At 34.2% G+C, this 24,800-nt stretch overlaps 1 protein-coding gene and 1 long non-coding RNA gene across 2 annotated transcripts; one reads left to right on the top strand and one right to left on the bottom strand.

The window, feature by feature from the left end:
- Positions 1-864: 864 nt before the first annotated feature.
- LOC111056896 lies at positions 865-4,573 on the bottom strand. Its single transcript, XR_005571305.1, has 2 exons — positions 4,497-4,573; positions 865-1,089 (listed from the first exon to the last, which is right to left on the bottom strand). It is a non-coding gene; the product is annotated as an uncharacterized LOC111056896 (long non-coding RNA).
- A 5,869-nt stretch (positions 4,574-10,442) lies between these two features.
- Positions 10,443-23,057, top strand: LOC120351308 (engulfment and cell motility protein 1-like). Its single transcript, XM_039428070.1, has 4 exons — positions 10,443-10,948; positions 11,866-11,958; positions 16,617-16,856; positions 22,845-23,057. Exons 1-4 carry the CDS (start codon positions 10,454-10,456, stop codon positions 23,040-23,042), a joined length of 1,026 nt encoding a protein of 341 aa, XP_039284004.1. The 5' UTR covers positions 10,443-10,453; the 3' UTR covers positions 23,043-23,057.
- The last annotated feature ends 1,743 nt before the right edge of the window (positions 23,058-24,800 follow it).

Below are 24,800 nucleotides of genomic sequence, written 5' to 3'. Positions count from 1 at the left end.
TAAAAGTTATGATGACTGCACTAAGTAGGAAAAAAGACGTTCAATGAAAATCAAAAATTAGAAATAGTAAATTTGAATAAGCAGTAAAAAAGGAATTGTCAATTGATTCAATTTGGTTACAACAATACAAAGTATTCATATAATAGTTGTGTGATGTAACAAATGATCAAAAATGATAGTGCAATGTAGCAACAACATTTTCAATATTGCAACTAGTGTCAACTCAGTGGTTCCAAACCTTCAACAGAGGGGATAAAGATTATTGATTAATCGTGCACTTTTGCTATGTTAATCTACTAACTAGTCAAAATTAAGCTGCAACGTCAAAAATTGTGTCACAGACACCCGCTTCAAATTTCATTGCCAAATCAATAATAATATTGTTGCAGCATAGGAAATTCCATCCCCTACATTAAAGTTGCTATAACAATGAAACAGAAACTTTGAATAGTGGAATAATACACCATTTCAAAGAGAATTTAATGCTCTACAAACCTACGATAAGCATTGATTTTTACGATGCATTGTTGGAGAGTTATAAGTCCTGAAAGAGGCTCTATGAGCTCATAATCTGCATTGATTTTTCCCATCAATTTTAAAAAAGTTATAAGAGTAGAAATAGAAAAAAATTGGAGGCGAACGTGTTTTTTTCAAAAATGTCACACATTTAAGAGCGGATATCTCAAAAACTAGAAAAGTTGTGAGATGAATATTGTAGGAAATTATATAAGCTTTACTTTTGTATGTAACAGTTATGTCCGTAAGATACATAGTTTTCGAGTTATATGCGAGAAACCAAAAACTGGTACCTTTGAACCACCCCACCCCCTTATCACAAGGGGAAGGGTGGGGATATTTCTACCTCCTTAATACCCAAAACAAAATTGCGGGGTCAAATATAGTCTTCCAAACTTTTCTCTCTATACCCTCTTTTGAGCATTCATTGTCTGGACTATATAATAATAAAGTTATGATGTTGGATGCTTGGTTCCTATTGTTAGATGCAGAATGGAAACTGGGTAACACACGATGGCTTTTGATGTTCACGCTTTCTATCCGCCCATCTACACTGTGTAATATCTTTGGTGTCTGAAAGAGAAAAAACAAACGAATTATTGATTGATCGAATGATAAAAATGAGTTGATGAAATTGAAAATAACATTTAAAATGTTCAAGTTGTAGCGATAGGTAGGAGTGGTAGAATAAATATGTTGTAATATACTTCTACTTACAGTTCACTAAGCATAAGACCCAATTCACACCAAAGGGGCGTAGAGGATTCTCACACCTCTACAAATATAGAATATGGTCCAATGGAAACAGAATGGACTTGGTGCTACATCTCTTCTGTTTGTATTGGACTATATTATAGGCGTTTTGCGCTAAGACTGATTTGCTTGAACAAAGTGAGGTAGGACATGGTGTAGTGAGTAGACGGGGAGATTTCCAGGGTAGTCAGTGCTGATTTTTGAGGGTAGTAATGTAAGTCGGGAATATTCCCATTGAGAAGAAACTTATTATTGAGTTATATTTCTCTGCCCAAGAAACCATGGGAATAAATTGCATTAAACTAGTTATATTATTTATCAATTTCAATCACATTTGACAATCATAATCAATAAATCATCCATTCAAAAAAGCAGTGTAAATAGCTCACAAATTACATCAAGTTTTATATAATTTGGCTAGACTTTACGTTGAGTGAACCAGTGATCACCTATATCGATGAATTAAGTTGGGTAGTTAGATAGTATTAATTAAATACTATCGATTTTACTGATTCAATTAAAGCAAAGCGTCCCCTTCTTTATTCTTTATCATAATAAGTATATCATGAAAATGATAGGAAGAGGAAAAATAAGGTAACCCTGTGCTGTTCCTCTCCCAATTTAGATAAAGTTACACATAGTCCGAAATATGTCAAGTCTTGTAGTTCTTCACTTCACAAAATTTTCAGCCCTAAAATATTTTCAAATTTAGATGCTTCAAAACCAAGCCTTCGTAGAAACTCTGTTCTTTTTTCTCTCTCTCTCCACTCTTATTATAACGGCAATGAAAGCATATTATATTATAATATAGTAATATTTGTAAAGTGTCTATATATAGACAAGTATGCACTATTGTAGTGCATTAAAAACTTGTGAGTCTATAAAGATCTAGATAACAATAATTTTTACAGACGCCATTTAGTAATAACACAAACTAAATGTTTAATGTCAAATGCATTATAAGAATATTTACATGCAATTTAAAATGCATTATAAGATATGCAAATTACAATTTGCATATCTTCCAGTAGCAATGTTTGTTGGTTTTACAAAAAGTTAGGCTAGGCTACTCGTTACGGGAATGAATAATAATTATTGATTATCCTGAAAAGCCAACTATATCATAACATAATAAAAAGGCAAAAATGCATTATTTTTTGAATAATAATAAATAATCGTAGAAAGAATATTACACATATTATCACAAAAAATTAATATTCACATACTAATGAAATTTTGAAGGAGCGAACATTCTAGTGTTCGTTATTATTTTATTTTTGGGTTTAAATTATTGTGAGCTTCTTTGCAAAATAATAGATGATTATCATAATTAAATTTCTTGAGCAATACAAGACGAAGTAAACCCAAAATTCAATTTCTTGAGCGATTCAAGACGAAGTAAACCCAATATTTTGTTGACTAGCTCACTGACTGTTAGGAATATGAGATAACAGATTTAATTAACAAGACATAAAATGGAAGTAGCATCATAATAGTGGTACCGTATATCAAGGATGTGCACCATGCTTTTTGATTCTTTTTACTTGCAAATTATCAAAGTATACGAATTGTATACTATCAATTTATTTAGATTTGACTAATTTCAAGAAAAAACTCTTATCATTTTTACTTTTTGATATATGGGCGCTTTGAAAGCGCCAAAAGTTGAAATCTTGGGGCAGATCCATTACATCATAAATGATAGCAAATAAATTCATACAATTTTGAGGATGGATCTTTTCCAATATTTGAACGTTATGCGCTTTTAAAGCGCCTAATATATCAAAACGAAAAAATGATGAAAATATTCTTTCCTTGGAAATATGATCTATTCAAGTATCTTGATAGAATTCAAATCAAATGGAACCAATAATAAGTTTCCAAAGCGTGGCGCGAGCCTTAAATTATTAGAAAATGAATGCTTATTCCTCCTCACACTCATCAAGAAGTGATAAATAATTATTTATTTTTATTCTAATCATTATTATAAATAATTATTCATTCTAATCATTTCAATTATATATTATTATTAGCGTATGGCAAACACATAGACACACACATACACACACATGAATTCACAAAATATGCAGGTCTTGACCTTTGTCAGCTTGAAAAAAAATATATATATAAAACAAAATAAAACCATCTATCTAGGTTATAGAATACAAACAAAAATATATGACAAAAAAAGTGTATATATACACAAGGAAATAGGAATATCGAGTCAAACTTGAATGTCCAGGTTGGTTATGTAGGCTATTGCTTGTGGAGATGCTGATATAAAATCATCTGAACCGCCCTGATAGGCTCGAATAGCACAATGCCGGATGATATGATCATTGTTTGTCTAGCCTCTCCACAATCACATCAGGGGAGGGCAATCTACCCCAGTCACAAAGAGATGCTCTACATCTTCCGTGCCCAGTTCTAATCCTGTTGAGTGCTGTCCATGTTGCCTTGGCAGATCAAACCCAGCCACACTCCTCCCAACAGAATACCTCAGACTAACACTGAGAGGCGCCCTATCCATCCACTCCTCCTCCCAGCTATCAGCAACAGAGAAACTCTCACGTTGTAGCCGTTCAGCCAAGCGCATGGGAGGGCGCCTTGACCTCAGCCTGTTACCGAGCTCCAGAAGATCTCTGTGGATTGGGAGTGCTACCTTGTTCGACTCTACTTTTTTCCCCCTGCCCACAGGGTTAATCATTTCAATATAACTTGTTTATATAGAATGTTTATATGATTATCAATAAGTTTAGTTAAAAAAGGCGTTTTCTTAGTCATCATACAAAATAATCATAATTCCCGGGCATTTATGAATTTTGGGAATCAACTCCCTGGGAATAAATGTTTCTGATCTTGAATTTCAGGGAATTTTGCATCATAAGTTAAGAGATGTTTGATTTGAAATTGAGTTCTAGTCAATTACCAACTTAATTGAAATCATACACCCTCTTAAACATAATCACTGGCAAACAATTTATAGGTTTAATGGTCGAGTTAGATTTAATAAGTGGTGTCCAAGATTCAATGGTCCATTAGATTTAATAAATGGCCTGGAAACTGGACATAAGAGTTAATAATCTGACGTTTCAAATTGGCAGGCAAGTGAAACAAGTTTGAATGTTTTTGTTGGGGATGAGACTCGTTTAATGGATTCTAGATATTTCCGAATAATAATGTTTATCTCTAAGACCAATGATCAAAACTAGTAACGCATTACTCACCGTCGAAGGATTTTGTGTCTTCATGAACAGGCCTCTCTACACTGACATGGGGGTAGATTACAGACTGCATGTTTTCTAAAAATAAGAAAGTGTTGGATATGAATGGGAAGAAAAAAAAACTAAATTGTAAACAAGTTAAGAGTTTAAGCTAGGGACTTGCTTCATTCAGGATGGATTAGAAACCTTATGCCACAAACCTCCTGCAATCATTATTTTTTTCCTGAGAAATAAAACATAATTAGTTATTTCAAACAAGAATGCAAAGTTAATATTACATCAGATATCCTTTATAGAAGACAGTAGACAGAGAATCGGAAACTCTGTTCTTTTTTCTCTCTCTCTCCACTCTTATTATAACGGCAATGAAAGCATATTATATTATAATATAGTAATATTTGTAAAGTGTCTATATATAGACAAGTATGCACTATGTAGTGCATTAAAACTTGTGAGTCTATAAAGATCTAGATAACAATAATTTTTACAGACGCCATTTAGTAATAACACAAACTAAATGTTTAATGTCAAATGCATTATAAGAATATTTACATGCAATTTAAATGCATTATAAGAATATGCAAATTACAATTTGCATATCTTCCAGTAGCAATGTTTGTTGGTTTTACAAAAAGTTAGGCTAGGCTACTCGTTACGGGAATGAATAATAATATTGATTATCCTGAAAAGCCAACTATATCATAACATAATAAAAAGGCAAAAATGCATTATTTTTTGAATAATAATAAATAATCGTAGAAAGAATATTACACATTATTATCACAAAAAATTAAATATTCACATACTAATGAAATTTTGAAGGAGCGAACATTCTAGTATGTTCTTTATTATTTTATTTTTGGGTTTAAATTATTGTGAGCTTCTTTGCAAAATAATAGATGATTTATCATAATTAAATTTCTTGAGCAATACAAGACGAAGTAAACCCAAAATTCAATTTCTTGAGCGATTCAAGACGAAGTAAACCCAATATTTTGTTGACTAAGCTCACTTGACTGTTAGGAATATGAGTATAACAGATTTAATTAACAAGACATAAAATGGAAGTAGCATCATAATAGTGGTACCGTATATCAAGGATGTGCACCATGCTTTTTGATTCTTTTTACTTGCAAATTATCAAAGTATTACGAATTGTATACTATCAATTTATTTAGATTTGACTAATTTCAAGAAAAACTCTTATCATTTTTACTTTTTGATATTTGGGCGCTTTGAAAGCGCCCAAAGTTGAAATCTTGGGGCAGATCCATTACATCATAAATGATAGCAAATAAATTCATACAATTTTGAGGATGGATCTTTCCCAATATTTGAACGTTATGCGCTTTTAAAGCGCCTAATATATCAAAACGAAAAAATGATGAAAATATTCTTTCCTTGGAAATATGATCTATTCAAGTATCTTGATAGAATTCAATCAAAATGGAACCAATAATAAGTTTCCAAAAGCGTGGCGCGAGCCTTAAATTATTAAAATGAATGCTTATTCCTCCTCACACTCATCAAGAAGTGATAAATAATTATTTATTTTTTTCTAATCATTATTATAATAATTATTCATTCTAATCATTTCAATTATATTATTATTATTAGCGTATGGCAAACACATAGACACACACATACACACACATGAATTCACAAAAATATGCAGGTCTTTGACCTTTGTCAGCTTGAAAAAAATATATATATAAAACAAAATAAAAACCATCTATCTAGGTTATAGAATACAAACAAAAATATATGACAAAAAAAAGTGTATATACACAAGGAAATAGGAAATAATCGAGTCAAACTTGAATGTCCAGGTTGGTTATGTAGGCTATTGCTTGTGGAGATGCTGATATAAAATCATCTGAACCGCCCTGATAGGCTCGAATAGCACAATGCCGGATGATATGATTCATTGTTTGTCTAGCCTCTCCACAATCACAATCAGGGGAGGGCAATCTACCCCAGTCACAAAGAGATGCTCTACATCTTCCGTGCCCAGTTCTAATCCTGTTGAGTGCTGTCCATGTTCGCCTTGGCAGATCAAACCCAGCCACACTCCTCCCAACAGAATACCTCAGACTAACACTGAGAGGCGCCCTATCCATCCACTCCTCCTCCCAGCTATCAGCAACAGAGAAACTCTCACGTTGTAGCCGTTCAGCCAAGCGCATGGGAGGGCGCCTTGACCTCAGCCTGTTACCGAGCTCCAGAAGATCTCTGTGGATTGGGAGTGCTACCTTGTTCGACTCTACTTTTTTCCCCCTGCCCACAGGGTTAATCATTTCAATATAACTTGTTTATATAGAACTGTTTATATGATTATCAATAAGTTTAGTTAAAAAAGGCGTTTTCTTAGTCATCATACAAAATAATCATTAATTCCCGGGCATTTATGAATTTTGGGAATCAACTCCTGGGAATAAATGTTTCTGATCTTGAATTTCAGGGAATTTTGCATCATAAGTTAAGAGATGTTTGATTTGAAATTGAGTTCTTAGTCAATTACCAACTTAATTTGAAATCATACACCCTCTTAAACATAATCACTGGCAAAACAATTTATAGGTTTAATGGTCGAGTTAGATTTAATAAGTGGTGTCCAAGATTCAATGGTCCATTAGATTTAATAAATGGCCTGGAAACTGGACATAAGAGTTATATAATCTGACAGTTTCAAATTGGCAGGCAAGTGAAACAAGTTTGAATGTTTTTGTTTGGGGATGAGACTCGTTTAATGGATTCTAGATATTTCCGAATAATAATTGTTTATCTCTAAGACCAATGATCAAAACTAGTAACGCATTACTCACCGTCGAAGGATTTTGTGTCTTCATGAACAGGCCTCTCTACACTGACATGGGGGTAGATTACAGACTGCATGTTTTCTAAAAAATAAGAAAGTGTTGGATATGAATGGGAAGAAAAAAAACTAAAATTGTAAACAAGTTAAGAGTTTAAGCTAGGGACTTGCTCCATTCAGGATGGATTAGAACCTTATGCCACAAACCTCCTGCAATCATTATTTTTTTCCTGAGAAATAAAACATAATTAGTTATTTCAAACAAGAATGCAAAGTTAATATTACATCAGATATCCTTTATAGAAGACAGTAGACAGAGAATCGGAAACTCTGTTCTTTTTTCTCTCTCTCTCCACTCTTATTATAACGGCAATGAAAGCATATTATATTATAATATAGTAATATTTGTAAAGTGTCTATATATAGACAAGTATGCACTATTGTAGTGCATTAAAAACTTGTGAGTCTATAAGATCTAGATAACAATAATTTTTACAGACGCCATTTAGTAATAACACAAACTAAATGTTTAATGTCAAATGCATTATAAGAATATTTACATGCAATTTAAAATGCATTATAAGAATATGCAAATTACAATTTGCATATCTTCCAGTAGCAATGTTTGTTGGTTTTACAAAAAGTTAGGCTAGGCTACTCGTTACGGGAATGAATAATAATTATTGATTATCCTGAAAAGCCAACTATATCATAACATAATAAAAAGGCAAAAATGCATTATTTTTTGAATAATAAATTGGATCTGTTTATTTTTAAAATTTTGTTTTTTAATCAAATTTGTTTGTCTTACCTGGAACCTGGTACAGTGAAGAATATCAATCTTCATCATTATTATTTTTATGTTATCATACAGCTATATAGTCTAGCTCAAATCGATTTTGAAAAATAATATTATTTTAAAACTATGGCTTTTGTAGCTAACATATTCATATAACTTGCAAACTAATAATATTGATTATAAGTAAACACAACCATTATTTTCCGCTAAAATTACAACATAACCTACAAATAATAATAAAAACATGTCTCGTAACTCTCATAGTTCACAAAACGCCCGCTGGAGCGCTGTCAGCATTCCAAGTTCACTGTGAAGGTCAGCCGCCATGTTGGTAAACATTTCAAATTCCACTTCTATCGTTACAAACCACTCTCTGTCTCAGACAGCACCGTATCGCGCATGCGTTAGCAACGGGTTTTTCCCGTTCCATTCAGTCAGTTCTTTGAATGTAACGATCTTTGTGATAATGGTTACCGAGCACTGTAACTGGAGCCAATCGTCATTCTATTTTTGATGAAGATATTATTATCCAATGATGATTTATCATTAGATTCAATATATTATCATTTTATTTAATAAAAGAAAGAGTACTTTTGAAAAATATAATTAATAAAATATAACAGTTGTTATTTAACTGATGTTAAAAAACACTATAACTAAGTCAGCATATTGTCATGCCAAAACAAAAACCGAACCCCCAACCGCCCCTTTTACATTTAAAACATCAATAAACATAACTATTTGTAAAAACCTCTAATCCCTTCCAGCATATTGCGATTTCAAAGCAAAATCCTAACCTATCTTTTCACCTTTGAAATATCAAAAAGCATAATTCCACCTGGTCCCTAGCCCTTTCTAGCATATTGCAATTTTAAAGCAAAAACCTAACCTAACCTTATGGAACATTATTAAATATAATCCAAAAAAACCCAACCACTAACCCCTTCACATTTGATAATTTAGTTTTCAAAGCAAAATCCTAACCCACTAACCTAACCTTTCACATTTGAAACATCAAAAAACATAACTACACCTGCTAGCCCCTTCTAGCATATTGCAATTTCAAAGCAAAAACCTAACCTATCCTTATAACAAATTATTAAATATACTACTCTGTTAAATTATTTTGTTTATTAACTACTCTGTTTATTAAATTATTTAATATTACTCTGTTTCTGAGACAAAGAGAAGCAGCTCTTTAACATAACTTAAAAATTCTGGTCCGCCATCTTGGATCCGCCATTTTGAATGCAACTTTGTTTTTTTTTAAATAGTAAGGTGGTCAAGCGATACATAAATGATTTCGATACGGAATTTCAAGAAAAATGAATGGCGAAAACCGCACATCGATATCTGAAACCGTTCAGAAGATATTCACATTATCAATCAGTACCATGCAAATCAGTAATGAAATACATGAGTGTTATTGATTAATAGAGTGAATATCTTCTAAAAGGTTTGAGGTATCAATGTGCGGTTTTCGCCATTAATTTTTTCTGGAAATTCCGTACCGTATCTAAATCATGTATTGCATGACCACCTTAGGTACTATTCCAATAGAAGCACCCACGTTGACACTCTTGTATACCGCCACTTGGCGCGACTGAAAATCGGGCAAAATCTAAGTATGCCCAAATATCTACATGTTGTGTCTACAAACTTAATTTATATACAATATTTTTTCCTACAGTTATCTTGAAAAGTGACCATTCCTGCACTGATTACAGAGTCAAGACCTTGATTTTGTCTGTTTTTCAGCCGCGCCATGTGACTATTGATGGAACTATCATTAAATACAGAGCGCATGCGTCAATGTGGGTGATTGTGTTTGAATAGTGTTAAGTATGTGGCTAATCCGCTGTCAATTTTCATTTTCAGTTTCAGTTTAGTTTTTGTTTTGATTTTGTGTAAAATGACCAAGCCCGTTGTGTGAGTGTGGTTAGGATTTTGTGTTGAATATTTAAATTAATTCTTTTTAAATCAGATGACCACAAAAGTGACAAAGATGCCTGCTCTTAAGGACACTAATGTAGTAAAAATAGCGGTGGAAATGGAAGATCAGGTAGCTCAGCTAGTAGAATTTAAGCAACAACAGCCTTTAGCAGCAACTATTCAAGAACTCTGCAATGGATGGGGTTTATCAGACCCTGATCAGTATGCTTTGCAATTTTCTGAAAGTAACAATAGAAATTATATCACAGAAAAGAATAGAAATGAAATTAAAAATGGTTATGTTTTAAGACTAACATACAGTCCTTCAAAAACTGCACATGACATTCTGCAAAAATTGAACTCAAGCAGCAATGATGAAAAAACTGCTGCTGTACAGAATTATCAAGTTTAAGTATGGATATGACTTTTGCTTTAGAATTTATAAACAAACAAGGGCTGGCTCTCATTATAAATTTGATAGAAAAAGGAAAATGTAAAGGCGAGTTATTGGCACACACCCTTTTATCATTTGTTGAATTAATGGATCATGGAATTGTTTCATGGGACATTCTTGAACTTCCATTCATCAATACTGTTGCAAGCTACGTGAACAATCAATCTTCCCCTCAAGATAGCAAGGTAGTACAAGCATCTCTTTCTATTCTTGAAAGCATAGTGTTAAATAGCACTGGAAAGTACACACAAGTTGAAAAAGAAATTGGATTTCAAAATTTGATTATGCATCTTCAAACTCAGAATCCAGTCATACAGCAGAATGGAATAGCATTGATAAATGCCTTGTTTCAAAAAGCTGATCAGCCTAAACGAAAATCAATTGCTTCAGCTCTCTGTTCAAAACAAGTCCGGAATATCATCACAAGCAACTTGATACAATCACGTTCAGGACAGGTGAGTTTTCAAGATCTTGATAACTAATTATTCTACTAGGTACTGTACTGGAATTTTTCTTTCATAGGCATATCTAGGTATTTCTTAAAAGTACAAAACATATTTAATAGAATCTTGCTAATCGGGCATCATTGGTTACCGTTATCAGTGTATGCTGTCAGACTATAAGGTTATGTTTTGAAACTAACAGGCTTACTCATAGCCTAATGTAACTAATCTAGTCTAAATTTCTGTAATCAGACATTTATAGTATTCTGTCCATTTTGGTTCTTATCAATAAACTATTATTATTGTTTTATTGATTAAATGATACCTAAGGTACGGTATCTTTATACCTATTGGCTCCAAAGGTATAAAGCTGCCCCTTAAAACTTCGGTGATCGAGTTTTGCTCCGTCACAGAAAGTACTGGATTGCAATGGCCATGTGTTGCTGGTTTCCACGGTGAAGGTAAAAACCGCTAACCAGGGGGAACCTATGGGTGTGCGGTGAGATGAATGCTCCAGACAATGGAAGTTGATCTGGACTCTCCGCCCCGGGGAGTAGCTAGGCACAGGAGTACAGTAAAGCCACCGACGGAGTTCCGGGGTCTCCCAGTAGGGGTCTAGACTATGGGAATCAAGGGTTCGCTTCCGTCTCTGGACATGGCGTCAAAGTTGACAGTTTTTTCTTTGTTCTTGACTTGTTCACTTGTGGCCATACCTATGACCACGCTATGAATAGAGAAGCATTATTATTAGTATTTGTCTCTCTTTCCGAAATGCTCGCGTTACTTTTTGGGTGCCGGCTCGGTGAACGTGCAAGCGACTCCCGTGGAAACTTATACAATTGGGAACTATGAGTATTTTTGTTACAAAGGAACCAAATGATAACATCTTGAGCATATTAATCTTAAATATCATATTTAATTCTTTCCAGGTTGGAACGGAAATGGCTCATCAGCTATATGTTTTACAAACGCTAATTTTTGGCCTTCTGGAACAAAGGATGAATACTAAAATGGATTCGCAGGTAGGCCTGAACACGATAATGAATGGTTCCATTCTATGAGCGAATAGAAAAAAGTTTGTTTTCAATACTTTGAAAGAAATTGATAGCCCAGTCAGTAAAGTTCAACTTCACACTTTTTATTTGAGAAAAATCAATGGAAGAATTAAATTTCACTTCATAGAACACGCCAAAAAAACAAAGTAAAAACCCAGAATTCTTAAAAAAACCTAATTACTGTTGCTTTAAATTTAAAGATTTGAGGTACCTAGTCACCAAAATGGAATAGCCTATGTCGTAAACAGTCATTGTAATGAGTTCATTCAAAAGAGAAATTAATAATTTTTATAATAGAATAAAATTAAAGCTGCCATTTATCAAAGTCTTGGCTGAGGAGAAAACCTTCTAATGTGTCGATATTATTTTTCACAAGTATCCATGTTAGATTATTCTTCAATCCATGGATTATTGAACCATTAGTATTTTGATCATACAAAACTCACTAAAATCTTGTCCATTTCTCCTATAATGACCTTCCATTAGAAGAGCAATAATTTGTGAACAAAGTAAAAAGCAACGGTAATCGGTAGTAGGCCCACTAGTTGGAAACAAATTATACCAAAACCTATCCCCCTTATAACCTCCCCCCTAAACCCCCCCCCCCCTATAACACCGATAGGTTAGTTGAAAGCTGGTCGTTTCAAAGAACGGTAATAATAATTATTGGATAACCTGACAGTGCTTTCAGATGCACCAACATAGCAAAAAAAAAACATCTATAAACTAGTAGACTATTGACACCGTTTGATAATATTTATATTAGAAATTATGATAATTTGAATAATAATTTTAACTTCTTCTGCTTAACATTCGTAATAGAAAAATAGCTCTCTCTACTGTTTTAAAGTGATATAACAATAGCCTAATTATAAATCCCATTTGATTTACATTCATGCCCTTCTTCTCTCATATAGCCATTAAATATGTGTACTGTACGCTATTTGTAGGTGCGTTGTTGGCTAGCGTATAAAGCGTTCGATATTATTCCCCATTATACAACTCTCTCAGCTCTTTCTACGCCTCTATTCTGTTGATGCTCATAAATTAAACCAATTCATCACCCTTCCATTTGTGACCTTTTGAATTAAAACGTAACTAGGTTGGATATTGAGGATTTATTCTTTTCACTGGGCACTGGACTATGTTTTATAATCATAATCGACGACTATCAATTCAGCCAAAACTGATCTAACATTGTACTGACCAGTTATTTATTATAGTCCAGAAGAATAAGAATGATTTTTATTCCTTTAGTGCATACAAACAATGCTATCGGAAACGCCAAATTATACATTGTAAAAACATTCTAATAGAATAAAAGTTTTATTCCTTCAGGGCACAAAAAAAGCTATTGGAAACCTCTGTTTGAGGTTTCCTCCATATATGTCAATAATATATAACAATAATATCAAGAGTACAATAATACATCATTTACAACACAGTGAATGAGTCCATTCAAGTCCATTCCCAAGTCCTATGGACAGTCCTAAGTCCATTCAATATCGAAATAAAAAGGGGGATGTGCTTGCAATTTATATTGTAATCTAATTTTTCAATACATTATTTGGATACATGAGAGAAGTCCAAAACCAATTTCTTCATGCAAAATTTCCTTGTGCTAGAGCCAGAGTGGCCAAAAACCTCGTATTTTCGGTTCATTTTCCAGTTATCAGCTATTTCTGCCAAAACCAGTAATCAGAGAGAAAAATTAGCTCCCGCCTTTTTTAGATTATTAAATTATGAATAAAATTATATCATTCAGAACTCTCTATCTTCAATGAGTACGAGTTATGAGTTTTCAAAAATGAGTGAAATTCAAAGAAAAAAATAAATTTTGATGAATTTTAATTTTTGATCAACAATATCTTCCGAGTGTTACCATTTAGATGTATAATGCGAAATCCCTCTTGGCGTATTTTTGTGATCTATGGAAGAAAATGAAAAAATGAAAGAACTAAAATAAAGTTATATGTGTAAATTGTGAATAAGTGTAAGTGAAATTTTGATCCTTGAGGTGTCCTTATGCGCGCCTCTCCACTAGGAAATACTGAAATGAAGTGCATCTAACGGGTGATTCTCATAGAACATAATCTCATGAACCTATATCATAGTGCGAAATATCAATGTGAGGACAAAGTAGTTTGTGATGATGGTAGAAGCTGAAAATTAGGTGTTTTTCACAATACAAGGAGCATTGTTGTCAGGTGTAGCTGGAAATTTATAAGAGATAGAGTGCTCTACCTGATCTCAGATTGCAGAGCACAAAAATACACCCAGAGGGATTTCGAATTATACAACTAAATGATAACTATCGGAAGATATTGTTGATCAAAAACTAAAATTCATCAAAATTGTTTTGTTCTTCGAATTTTACTCATTTTTGAAAACTCATAACTCAGTACTCATTGAAGATAGAGAGTTCTGAATGATATTATTTTATTCATAATTTAATAATTTAAAAAAAGGCGGGAGCTAATTTTTCTGTATGATTACTGGTTTTGGCAGAAATAGCTGATAACTGGAAAATGAACCGAAAATACGAGGTTTTTTGGCCACTCTGGCTCTAGCACAAGGAAATTTCGCATGAAGAAATTGGTTCTGGACTTTTCTCGTGTTTCCAAATAATATATTGAAAAATCAGAACTATAGTGAGGTCCACGTTATAATGGCAGTGAAGAAAGATAGGAGAAAAACGTTGCCAAGTCTCTCAATTTTGCCACTGAGTGTACACAGCTGTTACTCAATTCATCCCATTAAATTTGATCTAATAGTTATTATCGTTTCCTTGATTAAATAATCAATTTAATGTCAAATTAATCAAGAAAAAATTTTTCCCATAATCCATAATTTGATTCGAAAATTTGCTCTCATAACTGAGATTAGATTTTTATTTTATACAAATCTGAAATGGCGGCTAATTTAAAAAGCTGTGATACAACAATCTGAATTTCAAAACAACAGAAATTGAGTTATGTGGTAGGTATTCTATTCCAATTTCTTTTAAAAATAATAGAAATCCTATTTAAAATAAGTAATTTCAATGGAAATAGTTCTGAAATAACTTTTCAATATTATTTATACCGGTACGTGTAGGTCTAACCTATACGTGTAGGCTAACTGAAGCATGGATAAAGTCTAGGATGGTTTAGTTATCAACTTTTAAAATGCCATTTCAGGTATTTTAATTTGTGTTTCTCATACGATAATGTCTAAAATTTATTTCATTGTTTCAAAAATAAATTTTAAATCAATTATAGGCCTACGACTTGTGTACTCAAGTATTTTGATAGAATGAAGAAAAAAATGGCGACTTATAATCAATTGTTTACTTTTGTACAGTCGCTGTCTAAAGTAAATATAAAATATTCTGGCAAACTGACAACATTGCAAAGCTAGAGAGAGATAGCGCTATCTGTTTTGTTGTATGATAGAAAAGGACAGCAACAGTATTGTCAATCGTACACTGTCATTATAACATGGACCTCACTATACAATATAAATTGCAAGCACCAATGTATACAGAGTGTTCTGAAAAAAGGTGCCCATAAGTCAGGGCGTGACTCCACACATAAAAAGAAGAAAAAAATGTTCTAATTAACTTAAGTCCGAAAATGTTTGGTTACCAATTTATACAGGCTGAAAGATTTCGTTCGTCTGAATTTCAGTTCCCCTGCTGAAACGAAGCCCTACGGGTATTTGTTGGCTGTTAATTAAGATGTAAAATTTAGTGTGCTTTATGAAAAATGAACTGAAAAATTGAAAAAAAAGTTCCGAGACCTGTAGCTACAGTAATTTTCAAAATATGTGATGAAATACGTGAAACTTGGTCCCGAAAAACATGTTCCTTCAAGGTTTGAAGCATATTAATATTTATCATGTTAAATGTACAATAACCACAAATTTTTTTTACAGAACTTGTAGAAAATTCAATTTTGAAGAGAAATATGTAGAATAAGTCTATAATATACAAACGCAACCTTAAAAAAATCCTTAATTAAATACAAAACTCATGAAAAATAGAGCTTAACAGATATTGTCTATTTTTCATGCCTTTTGTATGTAATTAACGATTATTCTTTTCAAGGTTGCGTTTGTCTATTATACACTTATTCTATATACACTCTGTATAACTTGGTAACCAAGCGTTTTCGGACCTATGTTAATTAGAACTTTTTCTCTTCTTTTGATTTGATGAATCACGCCCTGACTAATGGGCACCTTTTTCAGAACACTCTGTATAGTGAATGGAATATTTAGAGATTACACTTATTCACAGATAAGTTGTGTTGATTATGTATTGTATAGGTATTAAACGTTGAAGAAGGATATCAATATTTATTCAGCACGAAAAATTATTTTTTTAAATCAGAAATAACATAAAATAGGTAATCTTAGAGTTAAGTAAGTTGATGATGAATTGGCCGAAAATAAAACTTTTAAATTTTTAGAATATAGATTTTTATAAAATATGATTCCAGTACAGTCAGTATTTATTACCCATTTTTGCTCTTACTCTTTAAATTGAGTTTTATTGAATCAAATCTTCTCCATTTGTCAGTAATATCAAACTTGCTTCCTAACATTGCATATTTATTTTGAAAATGGATGTCTATATATTTCAGGATCAAGATGCTCACGATAAGATAAAGGAGCTGCGTAAGATAGCCTTCGATGTGGACATAACAAATGCGACTGACTCGACTGTACGCAGACAAATGGGAGTTTTCGCCAAAGATTATAAGAAATTGGGCTTCAAATATGACATCAACCCAGCCCTGGACTTCACTGAGACCCCTCCCGGCATGCTTGCTTTGGACTGCATGGTTTATTTTGCAAGAAATCATACTGAGAGCTACACTAAGGTAGATCGCATTTTATACATAAACCTGCCGCTTTCTACTTTACATATTATTAATCCGCAATCTCATAATTATATAGTAGACAAAATATTAATCCTACAATATATTCATGTTCTCTATAGTTTACATTGCTAGTTTTCTTCACCCATTATTTATTAGACTTTTTATTGTTTATTATTAGTTATCTCTACTCAAATTTTGTCTGCATATAACTCACTAAAACGCTAAACGTATTGGTTAGACGCTCAAACGGGAGGAATAATAATAGGACTTCCAAACTACTATGTATCATCTCAATAATTATGTGCTCTGGCTGTAATGTTCAAATTATTATATTGACCCGGGTTTGTTGAAATCCTTTCTCTAAAATGTTTTACTGACTGAATAGAAATACAAACACAGCAATTCAGTCACAGCAATCAATGTTCAATGTTGAAATCGAATAAACCGTTTACTTACCTTATTATAAGGAATTACATCATTGCAAAAATTATTCAAACAAAAATAATCAATATAATATTAGCGATTTTATTGGCTTGATTGTAAATAGCTTTGTTTAATATCAACTAATTTTATTCACCATATTAAATTTAATACCATTTACTGAATAAAATTTAATTTTTACTCACTAATTTTTATTGCATTTGAATGTAATAAATATTACATTTACTCACTATTTGTATTAGCATGTAAATGGAAATGGCTGAAAGTCCGAAAAATTCAAAAAACACTTTTTTAGCGGAATAGGCTGCTAGGGCCATTGCCAATGTTCTGGAAAGAACTGTAAGTGCCAAGGATGTCCAGTTTAGTTACAATAATCTTCGATAGAGATCGTTAATGGTGAATGACTCATCTGGCGTTTACTGGAAAAGGCTGTATATGCCATTACCATGCCTGCTACTAGGTTCCGCCATGACAGTGATGACAGTTTAGTTTACAACCGGCATCGGTAGAATGCGTGTTACGTGGCGAAAGTTTTCATATTATTCTTATACAAGTGGTCAAGTGTATTTTTTCTGTATTTTAAATGTGATTAAGTATTCCTATAGTGTTGTATCATACATGAAATAATCTTCCAACATAATTCATTAATAACTTATCAATAATGGCTTGTCGGAATGAGAATCCAGTCCCTCAACATGCAGCATGCAGATGTAAATACAAAAACTCTCAGAGGATCACAAAAACGTTTTATTCACGGAATTATACAAGATCAAGCCAGAACAGCAAGGGCTAATGAACAAAATGATCTTACAAAAGATTCGACGTAGGTGTGATGGAACCTATGACGAGCCTGAGGAAAGCAGACGCCAAGCTACCATTACTTATCTTGTTCCAAATCATAAAGGTGAAAATATACAGGTATGTTCGAAAACTTTCAAAGACATTTTTGCTATTAAACCCAAAAAACTACAAGTTTTGCAAGCAAAGCTAAAGCTAGGTAAGTTAATTCAATTTACAATGATTTGAGAGGTAAAAATACAAAATCGAATGAGCATAAGTTTGAATTTTCCGATGATGACTGTAATCTGGTGAAAGCACATAATTATCAATAGTTTTTCCCGACATGAACCTAGCTCCGCAGTGCAGGCTGGTTGCTTGGCTGAATCGGACTAGGCGCTGAGACAGCAAATAATAGCAGCGTTGGTGGGAATGCGAGCGGCCGCAGTAACATCTTTCACCCAGCAATGGTCGGCGTAGTTCCGCCTAGCGGACAGACGAAAGATCAATCCAGTTGGTTATTTGATCCCTCCAGCCAGGCTCAGCCAAGCAGCCGAGACAATAGAATAATGGAGTGGCGGTCTTATTCGCGTTCATCAGCAGTTTTCTTTCTCACGATTATTTTGATTTTTGTGTGTCAATAATAACTCCAGTCACCAGTAAAAAGTTCCCAGAAACGTGGTGTACTACCATATTAATGACTTTTCATGATGATTTTTAATTATTTAAAAACATTGTTGACATTCTGAGCCTTTAGGCTAAACTTGGGGTCGCTGAGAACGAATCTGCAATCAGAATTTCTCTATCACGAAAAATAACGAAAAAATCCAGATGTTGATCTTCCGGCAACCGTTAACAGTCATCCTGCAATGCGGCCGAAACACTTCCAAACCAAACCAAGCCAGACACCCATGACAACAACGCCAAGCTGTAAGAAACCATCCTGCACTGCGGCGCTAGGTTGAGAGCCAATATTCTCGGAAAAAATCAACTTGTGAATTCCTTTCTCCTGATTTGACTCTTCAAAGCATTCCAAATAAAATATCTCAACAACAAAATCAACTATCGCTACTATTCTAGTCTTCAAAGCCTATTTTTCAAAGCTCAAATTCCATCAGCCAGTATTGATTAATGTAATAAATGTGACAAATTAAAAGCATTGGTTAACACGGCTGAAAATAATGAAGACAAAGCTGAAGCTAAAAAAAATTTGGAATCACTCTATCGTTAAGCAGAAATGGCTCGATCGCAGATGTCAGATGACCTTATACAATCTCAACTTCCTGGAGGTTGTTTTACTACTTTTTGCATGGACTTGCAAACTTGCATGGCCACTAAAAGTGGGGCAAGTAGTGTTATTGTGTTATACCAAATATTAAAAGACTAAAGCAAATTTTTAGAACAATCTTAATGACTCACCAACTAGCAGTGTTCATCGACAGTCGCGCACTTTCCACTTGAAAGAATTTGATCCAAAAAGTAGAACAGAACTCAGAAAGATAATTAAATCATTAAAAAATAAATATCCTATGATCACTACAATATTTCAAACTATCTAGTAAAGCAAACAGCCGAACATATAATTGAACCTCTGACTTATATCTTTAATGAATCAATGAAAGCCGGTTGTGTACCGTTAAAGTTGAAATATTCTAAAGTAGTCCCCATTTATAAGAAAGGTAACCACAAGCTTCCTGAAAATCACAGACCGATTGTCACTCCACCTGTATTTCTAAAGAGTTTGAATTCAGGCCCGGCACTTCTACAGGTGATGAGCTTTTTTCTTTTGTAAATGAAGTGCTGAATTCTGTGGATGGAGGATCCAGGGTATGTGGCCTGATTGCCGATCTTTCCAAAGCTTTCGATCTTGTAAACATTGAAATTTTATTGAAAAAGTTGAAATTATATGGTTTTGAAGGCAAGGTTCTCAAGTGGTTCGTATCATACTTTGATGAGAGACATCAGCGGGTGGAAATACAGTCTCACTCTTTTGTGTATCAGTCGGAATGGTTACAGGCGAGGAGTGGGGTCCCTCAGGGATCAGTCCTTGGTCCTTTGCTTTTCCTTCTATATATTAACGACTTGCCACCACACCTTGAGCCAGCACACTGTGTTTTATACGCTGATGATGTAAGTATTTTATTGAAAAGTAACAGTCAGCATGATATGTAATCTGAAAGTAGAAGAGCTCTTCAGAAACTAGAAGAATGGCTGGCCTCAAATATGTTGGTACTAAATTACAATAAGACTATGCAGATTCCATTCAGGACGGCTCGGGAAGCAGTATTGGATACGAGAGATGGAAACATAGGTTCAGCAAACGAGGCAAAGGTACTTGGAGTAGTGCTGGACTCTGAACTCTCCTGGCGATCTCATTTAGACCAGCTAAAAAGCAAACTAAACTCAGCAGTATTTGTTCTAAGAACCGTGAAGAAATTGCTGGATGCAGGAACGCTTAGAAGTGTTTATTTTGCTGTGTTCCATTCTCTTCTTTCATACGGTGTTATATTTTGGGGCAATTCAACTTATGCAATACATATATTTAGGATTCAAAAGTGGGCAGTTAGAGTGATGGTGGGTGAATCTATTAGAGCAAGTTGTAGAGATTATTTCAATGAGTTAAAGATTCTCCCACTACCAGGTGTATATATTTTAGAGGCTCTTTGTTTTATTGATAGGAATAAAGATAGGTTCAATACAGGAGAGTTGTTCCACTCATACAATACCAGATATAGACAAAACCTCAGAGACGACATTCATCGAACTGGTATGTATGAGAGGGGGGTAAAGAGTGCAGGAATTCGGCTTTATAATTCATTGCCAACACGCATAAAAGCTCTTACAGGTGAAAAGTTCAGAATTAAGGTGAGGGAGGAGTTGTTGCAGGTTTGTCCTTATTCCAGTGAGGAATTCTTTTTGCATTATAGAATGCAAAGATTGACGACTTAGATTATAATTGACAAATCCTTATACCCCTTTCATAGGTGGTCAGTGGGATGAAAAAATGAAATGAAAAAAAAATTATTTCTTTGCCAAATTTAAATATGTTGGAAGAATATTTAGTGTTTATAAATGTGTGAAATTTATTATAAATAAGTCAAATTCCAAGTTAATAATGAAAAAAGTGGAGTGAGTAAAAAATTGTATGATAGTGTTTCTACGCCAAGCACTTAACCTAGCGCCGCAGTGCAGGATGGTTTCTCACAGCTTAGCGTTGTTGTCATTTGAGATGGGTGTCTGGCTTGGAAGTGTTTCGACCGCATTGCAGGATGACTGTTAACGGTTGCCGGAAGATCAACAGCTGCATTTTTTCGTTATTTTTCGTGATAGAGAAATTCTGATTACAGATTCGTTCTCAGCGACCCCAAGTTTAGCCTGAAGGCTCAGAATGTCAACAATGTTTTTAAATAATTGAAAATCATCATGAAAAGTCATTAATATGGGAGTACACCACGTTTCTGGAAACTTTTTACTGGTGACTGGAGTTATTATTGATTATAGGTAGCATAAAAATCAAAATAATCGTGAGAAACAAAACTGCTGATGAACGCGAATAAGACCGTCACACCATTGTTCTATTGTCTCGGCTGCTTGGCTGAGCCTGGCTGGAGGGATCAAATAACCGACTGGATTGATCTTTCGTCTGTCCACCAGGCGGAACTACGCCGACCATTGCTGGGTGGAAGATGTTACTGCGGCCGCTCGCATTCCCACCAACGCTGCTATTATTTGCTGTCTCAGCGCCTAGTCCGATTCAGCCAAGCATCCAGCCTGCACTGCGGAGCTAGGTTTACAGCCTTCTGCAAGTAATTTTCTGGGACATACACCATTGTTGTCGCCATGCGTAGTCCTTAACCTAGCTCCGCAGTGCAGGCTGGCTGCTTGGCTGAATCGGATTAGGCCCTGAGACAGCAAATAATAGCAGCGTTGGTGGGAATGCGAGCGGCCGCAGTAACATCTTCCACCCAGCAATGGTCGGCGTAGTTCCGCCTAGCGGACAGATCAAACCAGTCGGTTATTTGATCCCTCCAGCCAGGCTCAGCCAAGCAGCCGAGACAATAGAACAATGGAGTGGCGGTCTTATTCGCGTTCATCAGCAGTTTTCTTTCTCACGATTATTTTGATTTTTGTGTGTCAATAATAACTCCAGTCACCAGTAAAAAGTTCCCAGAAACGTGGTGTACTACCATATTAATGACTTTTCATGATGATTTTTAATTATTTAAAAACATTGTTGACATTCTGAGCCTTTAGGCTAAACTTGGGGTCGCTGAAAACGGATCTGCAATCAGAATTTCTCTATCACGAAAAATAACGAAAAAAATCCAGCTGTTGATCTTCCGGCAACCGTTAACAGTCATCCTGCAATGCGGCCGAAACACTTCCAAGCCAGACACCCATCTCGAATGACAACAACGCCAAGCTGTGAGAAGCCATCGTGCACTGCGGCGCTAGGTTTACATCCTACTCCAGGCAACGTTGTCAGGCAGTTTCAAATTATTCTTATTTAGATTTAATTATCGTGATCAGCACCTTTATTTGTAATCTTCAATTTTTTACAGAATTTTCAAGCCATTATACACAGATAAATGTGTTTTGTTAATAATGAAAAATTTGTCTTCCGGTACTCTCAGTCTTTCCCATCTCTTTTATTAAAAACAAACTCTAATTTCTTTACATCTCCAATGTGTTTGATAATTTTATCTGGGATTTATGCCACATTGATTTGGTTGCCATCCTTATTATGTTATGTTATTATGTTATCGATAGGTTGTTTTGGAGAACTCATGTAGAGCGGACGAACACGAATGTCCATTTGGTCGAACTAGTGTCGAGTTGGTGAAGCTGCTCTGCGAGGTTCTTAGGATAGGAGAAGCGCCTAGCGAACAAGGGCAAACATATTATCCCATGTTCTTTACACATGATCATCCATTCGAAGATTTTTCTGTATTTGTATTGTTCTCTTGAACAAAACCTGGAAAGAAATGCGTGCAACTACTGAGGATTTTCTGAAAGTAAGTATTTTGAAAGGCTGTCTTTCAAAAATAGCTGTTTCAATTTCATTATTCATTTTATTCAATGAACTAATCCACTATATTTTACAAGCTGAAATTAAACCTTAGCTGATAACATCATAGAAGGTCAGTAAGCTAACTTGAGTTAGACCCCAACTATACGGGTGGAATAGTTGAGACGGAATGTTGGTCTTTTTCTTTTCTTTCGTTACAGAACGCATTTCCTCTTAGTGTAGAAACACACAGACAGCGTAGCGTATGTTTTGAAACAAACTCATGCACTGATTGGTGGTTGTACACACTGGTAGCGTATAGGAGCGTAGTGCAGCGTATACCGAAGGAACAAACTAGTTTGTAAAATAAAATTTTACCATTTAAATTATTAACAAACACTTCAGTAACCTCTACTTATAGTTTTAAATCTATTAAAAAAAAGTCAGATCTGTGAGATCTAATGTAGCCTACTTACTCATTTATTTCATTTTTGATAATTCATCTTTCTTCTATTTATATTTTCCATCTCTCGATGAATCAATAAATTCATAGATATTCATTCCTGCTTGTAAACGCGGAGTATTGAACTCTCGGCAAGTATTATTCATTAATCCTAATTCATGAATTAGTCCTGATAATATAATATATTCGAAGTTTTTGTCAAGAATTATTTTGCCGAATAATTGATTATAATTATTAGGTAGTCTACTCAATATTGTTAATATTGTTATTATTATTATTTTCATCTTGTTGAGCTGTGTGATCTAGTTATCTTTTTGCTTATAATTTGTAAATATTGTGAATTGGATTGAATCTAAATTTGAATTTTGCCGCCTTTATCCTACAATGCGCTACGCTACGCTGCGCTTTCTATGTGTTTTCGAATACGCTACGCTACGCTTTTCTGTGTGTTTCTACACTTGAGGGGTGAACTGTACGAACGGAATTGTCATAAGAGTCAATGCATTCTGTTAACTAGTGAAAAAGATCCATCACCTCTATTCCACCCATATAGTTGCGGCCTTTCAGAGCCCTAAATAATTCTCACAATGCATAAAAATAGATCACCATCATATATCATATTGATTCTATCAATGTTGAGTGTGTAATCCAAAGAAGTAGAAAATATAGTAGCACTTTGTTTTATTTCGGATGATGCCCACATGAGCTTTCAGCTTGTGCGTGTGTAATGGAAATAATTGTAAGTGCGTGCGTAATTTGATGAGATGATCAAATGTCCATGCCTACCGGCAGGATTCGAAGCCACGACCAGGTAGCGCTAGCAGACTCAAGGGTGCAATGCCTTAGTCGTCTCGGCTAACCTGGCAATTATTCGTTGCATATCATTATTAATTACAAAACAAAATAGTGCCAGTAAAATGAAAACTCTTAATTAATCAATTCAATTTAGAAACCTTGGTAACATATTTGATATTTTGTTGTAGATTGTATAATATGTTGTGTAGTGTGGTGAAATCTAGTTTTCATCCAACGCTTGTTGTAACTTAATATCATGTCTTGCATTCGCCTTCCAAATTGACTCACAAATCTCCACTTTCCAAATTGACTCTCTAATAAGGCTTGTAGACCTCTCATAAAAATTGCTTGAATAGGCTTGCAAAAATCTTTCAGTGACAAATCTATTAATATTGAATGATATTCAGGAAATATTTGTAAAGTATGAACAACATGCTGAAAAATAGATCATTTCAGGTCT

The sequence above is a fragment of the Nilaparvata lugens genome, chromosome 5 (genome assembly GCF_014356525.2).
Source record: "Nilaparvata lugens isolate BPH chromosome 5, ASM1435652v1, whole genome shotgun sequence".
Lineage (NCBI taxonomy): Eukaryota > Metazoa > Arthropoda > Insecta > Hemiptera > Delphacidae > Nilaparvata > Nilaparvata lugens.
This window is presented reverse-complemented; position numbering and strand designations above follow the sequence as displayed.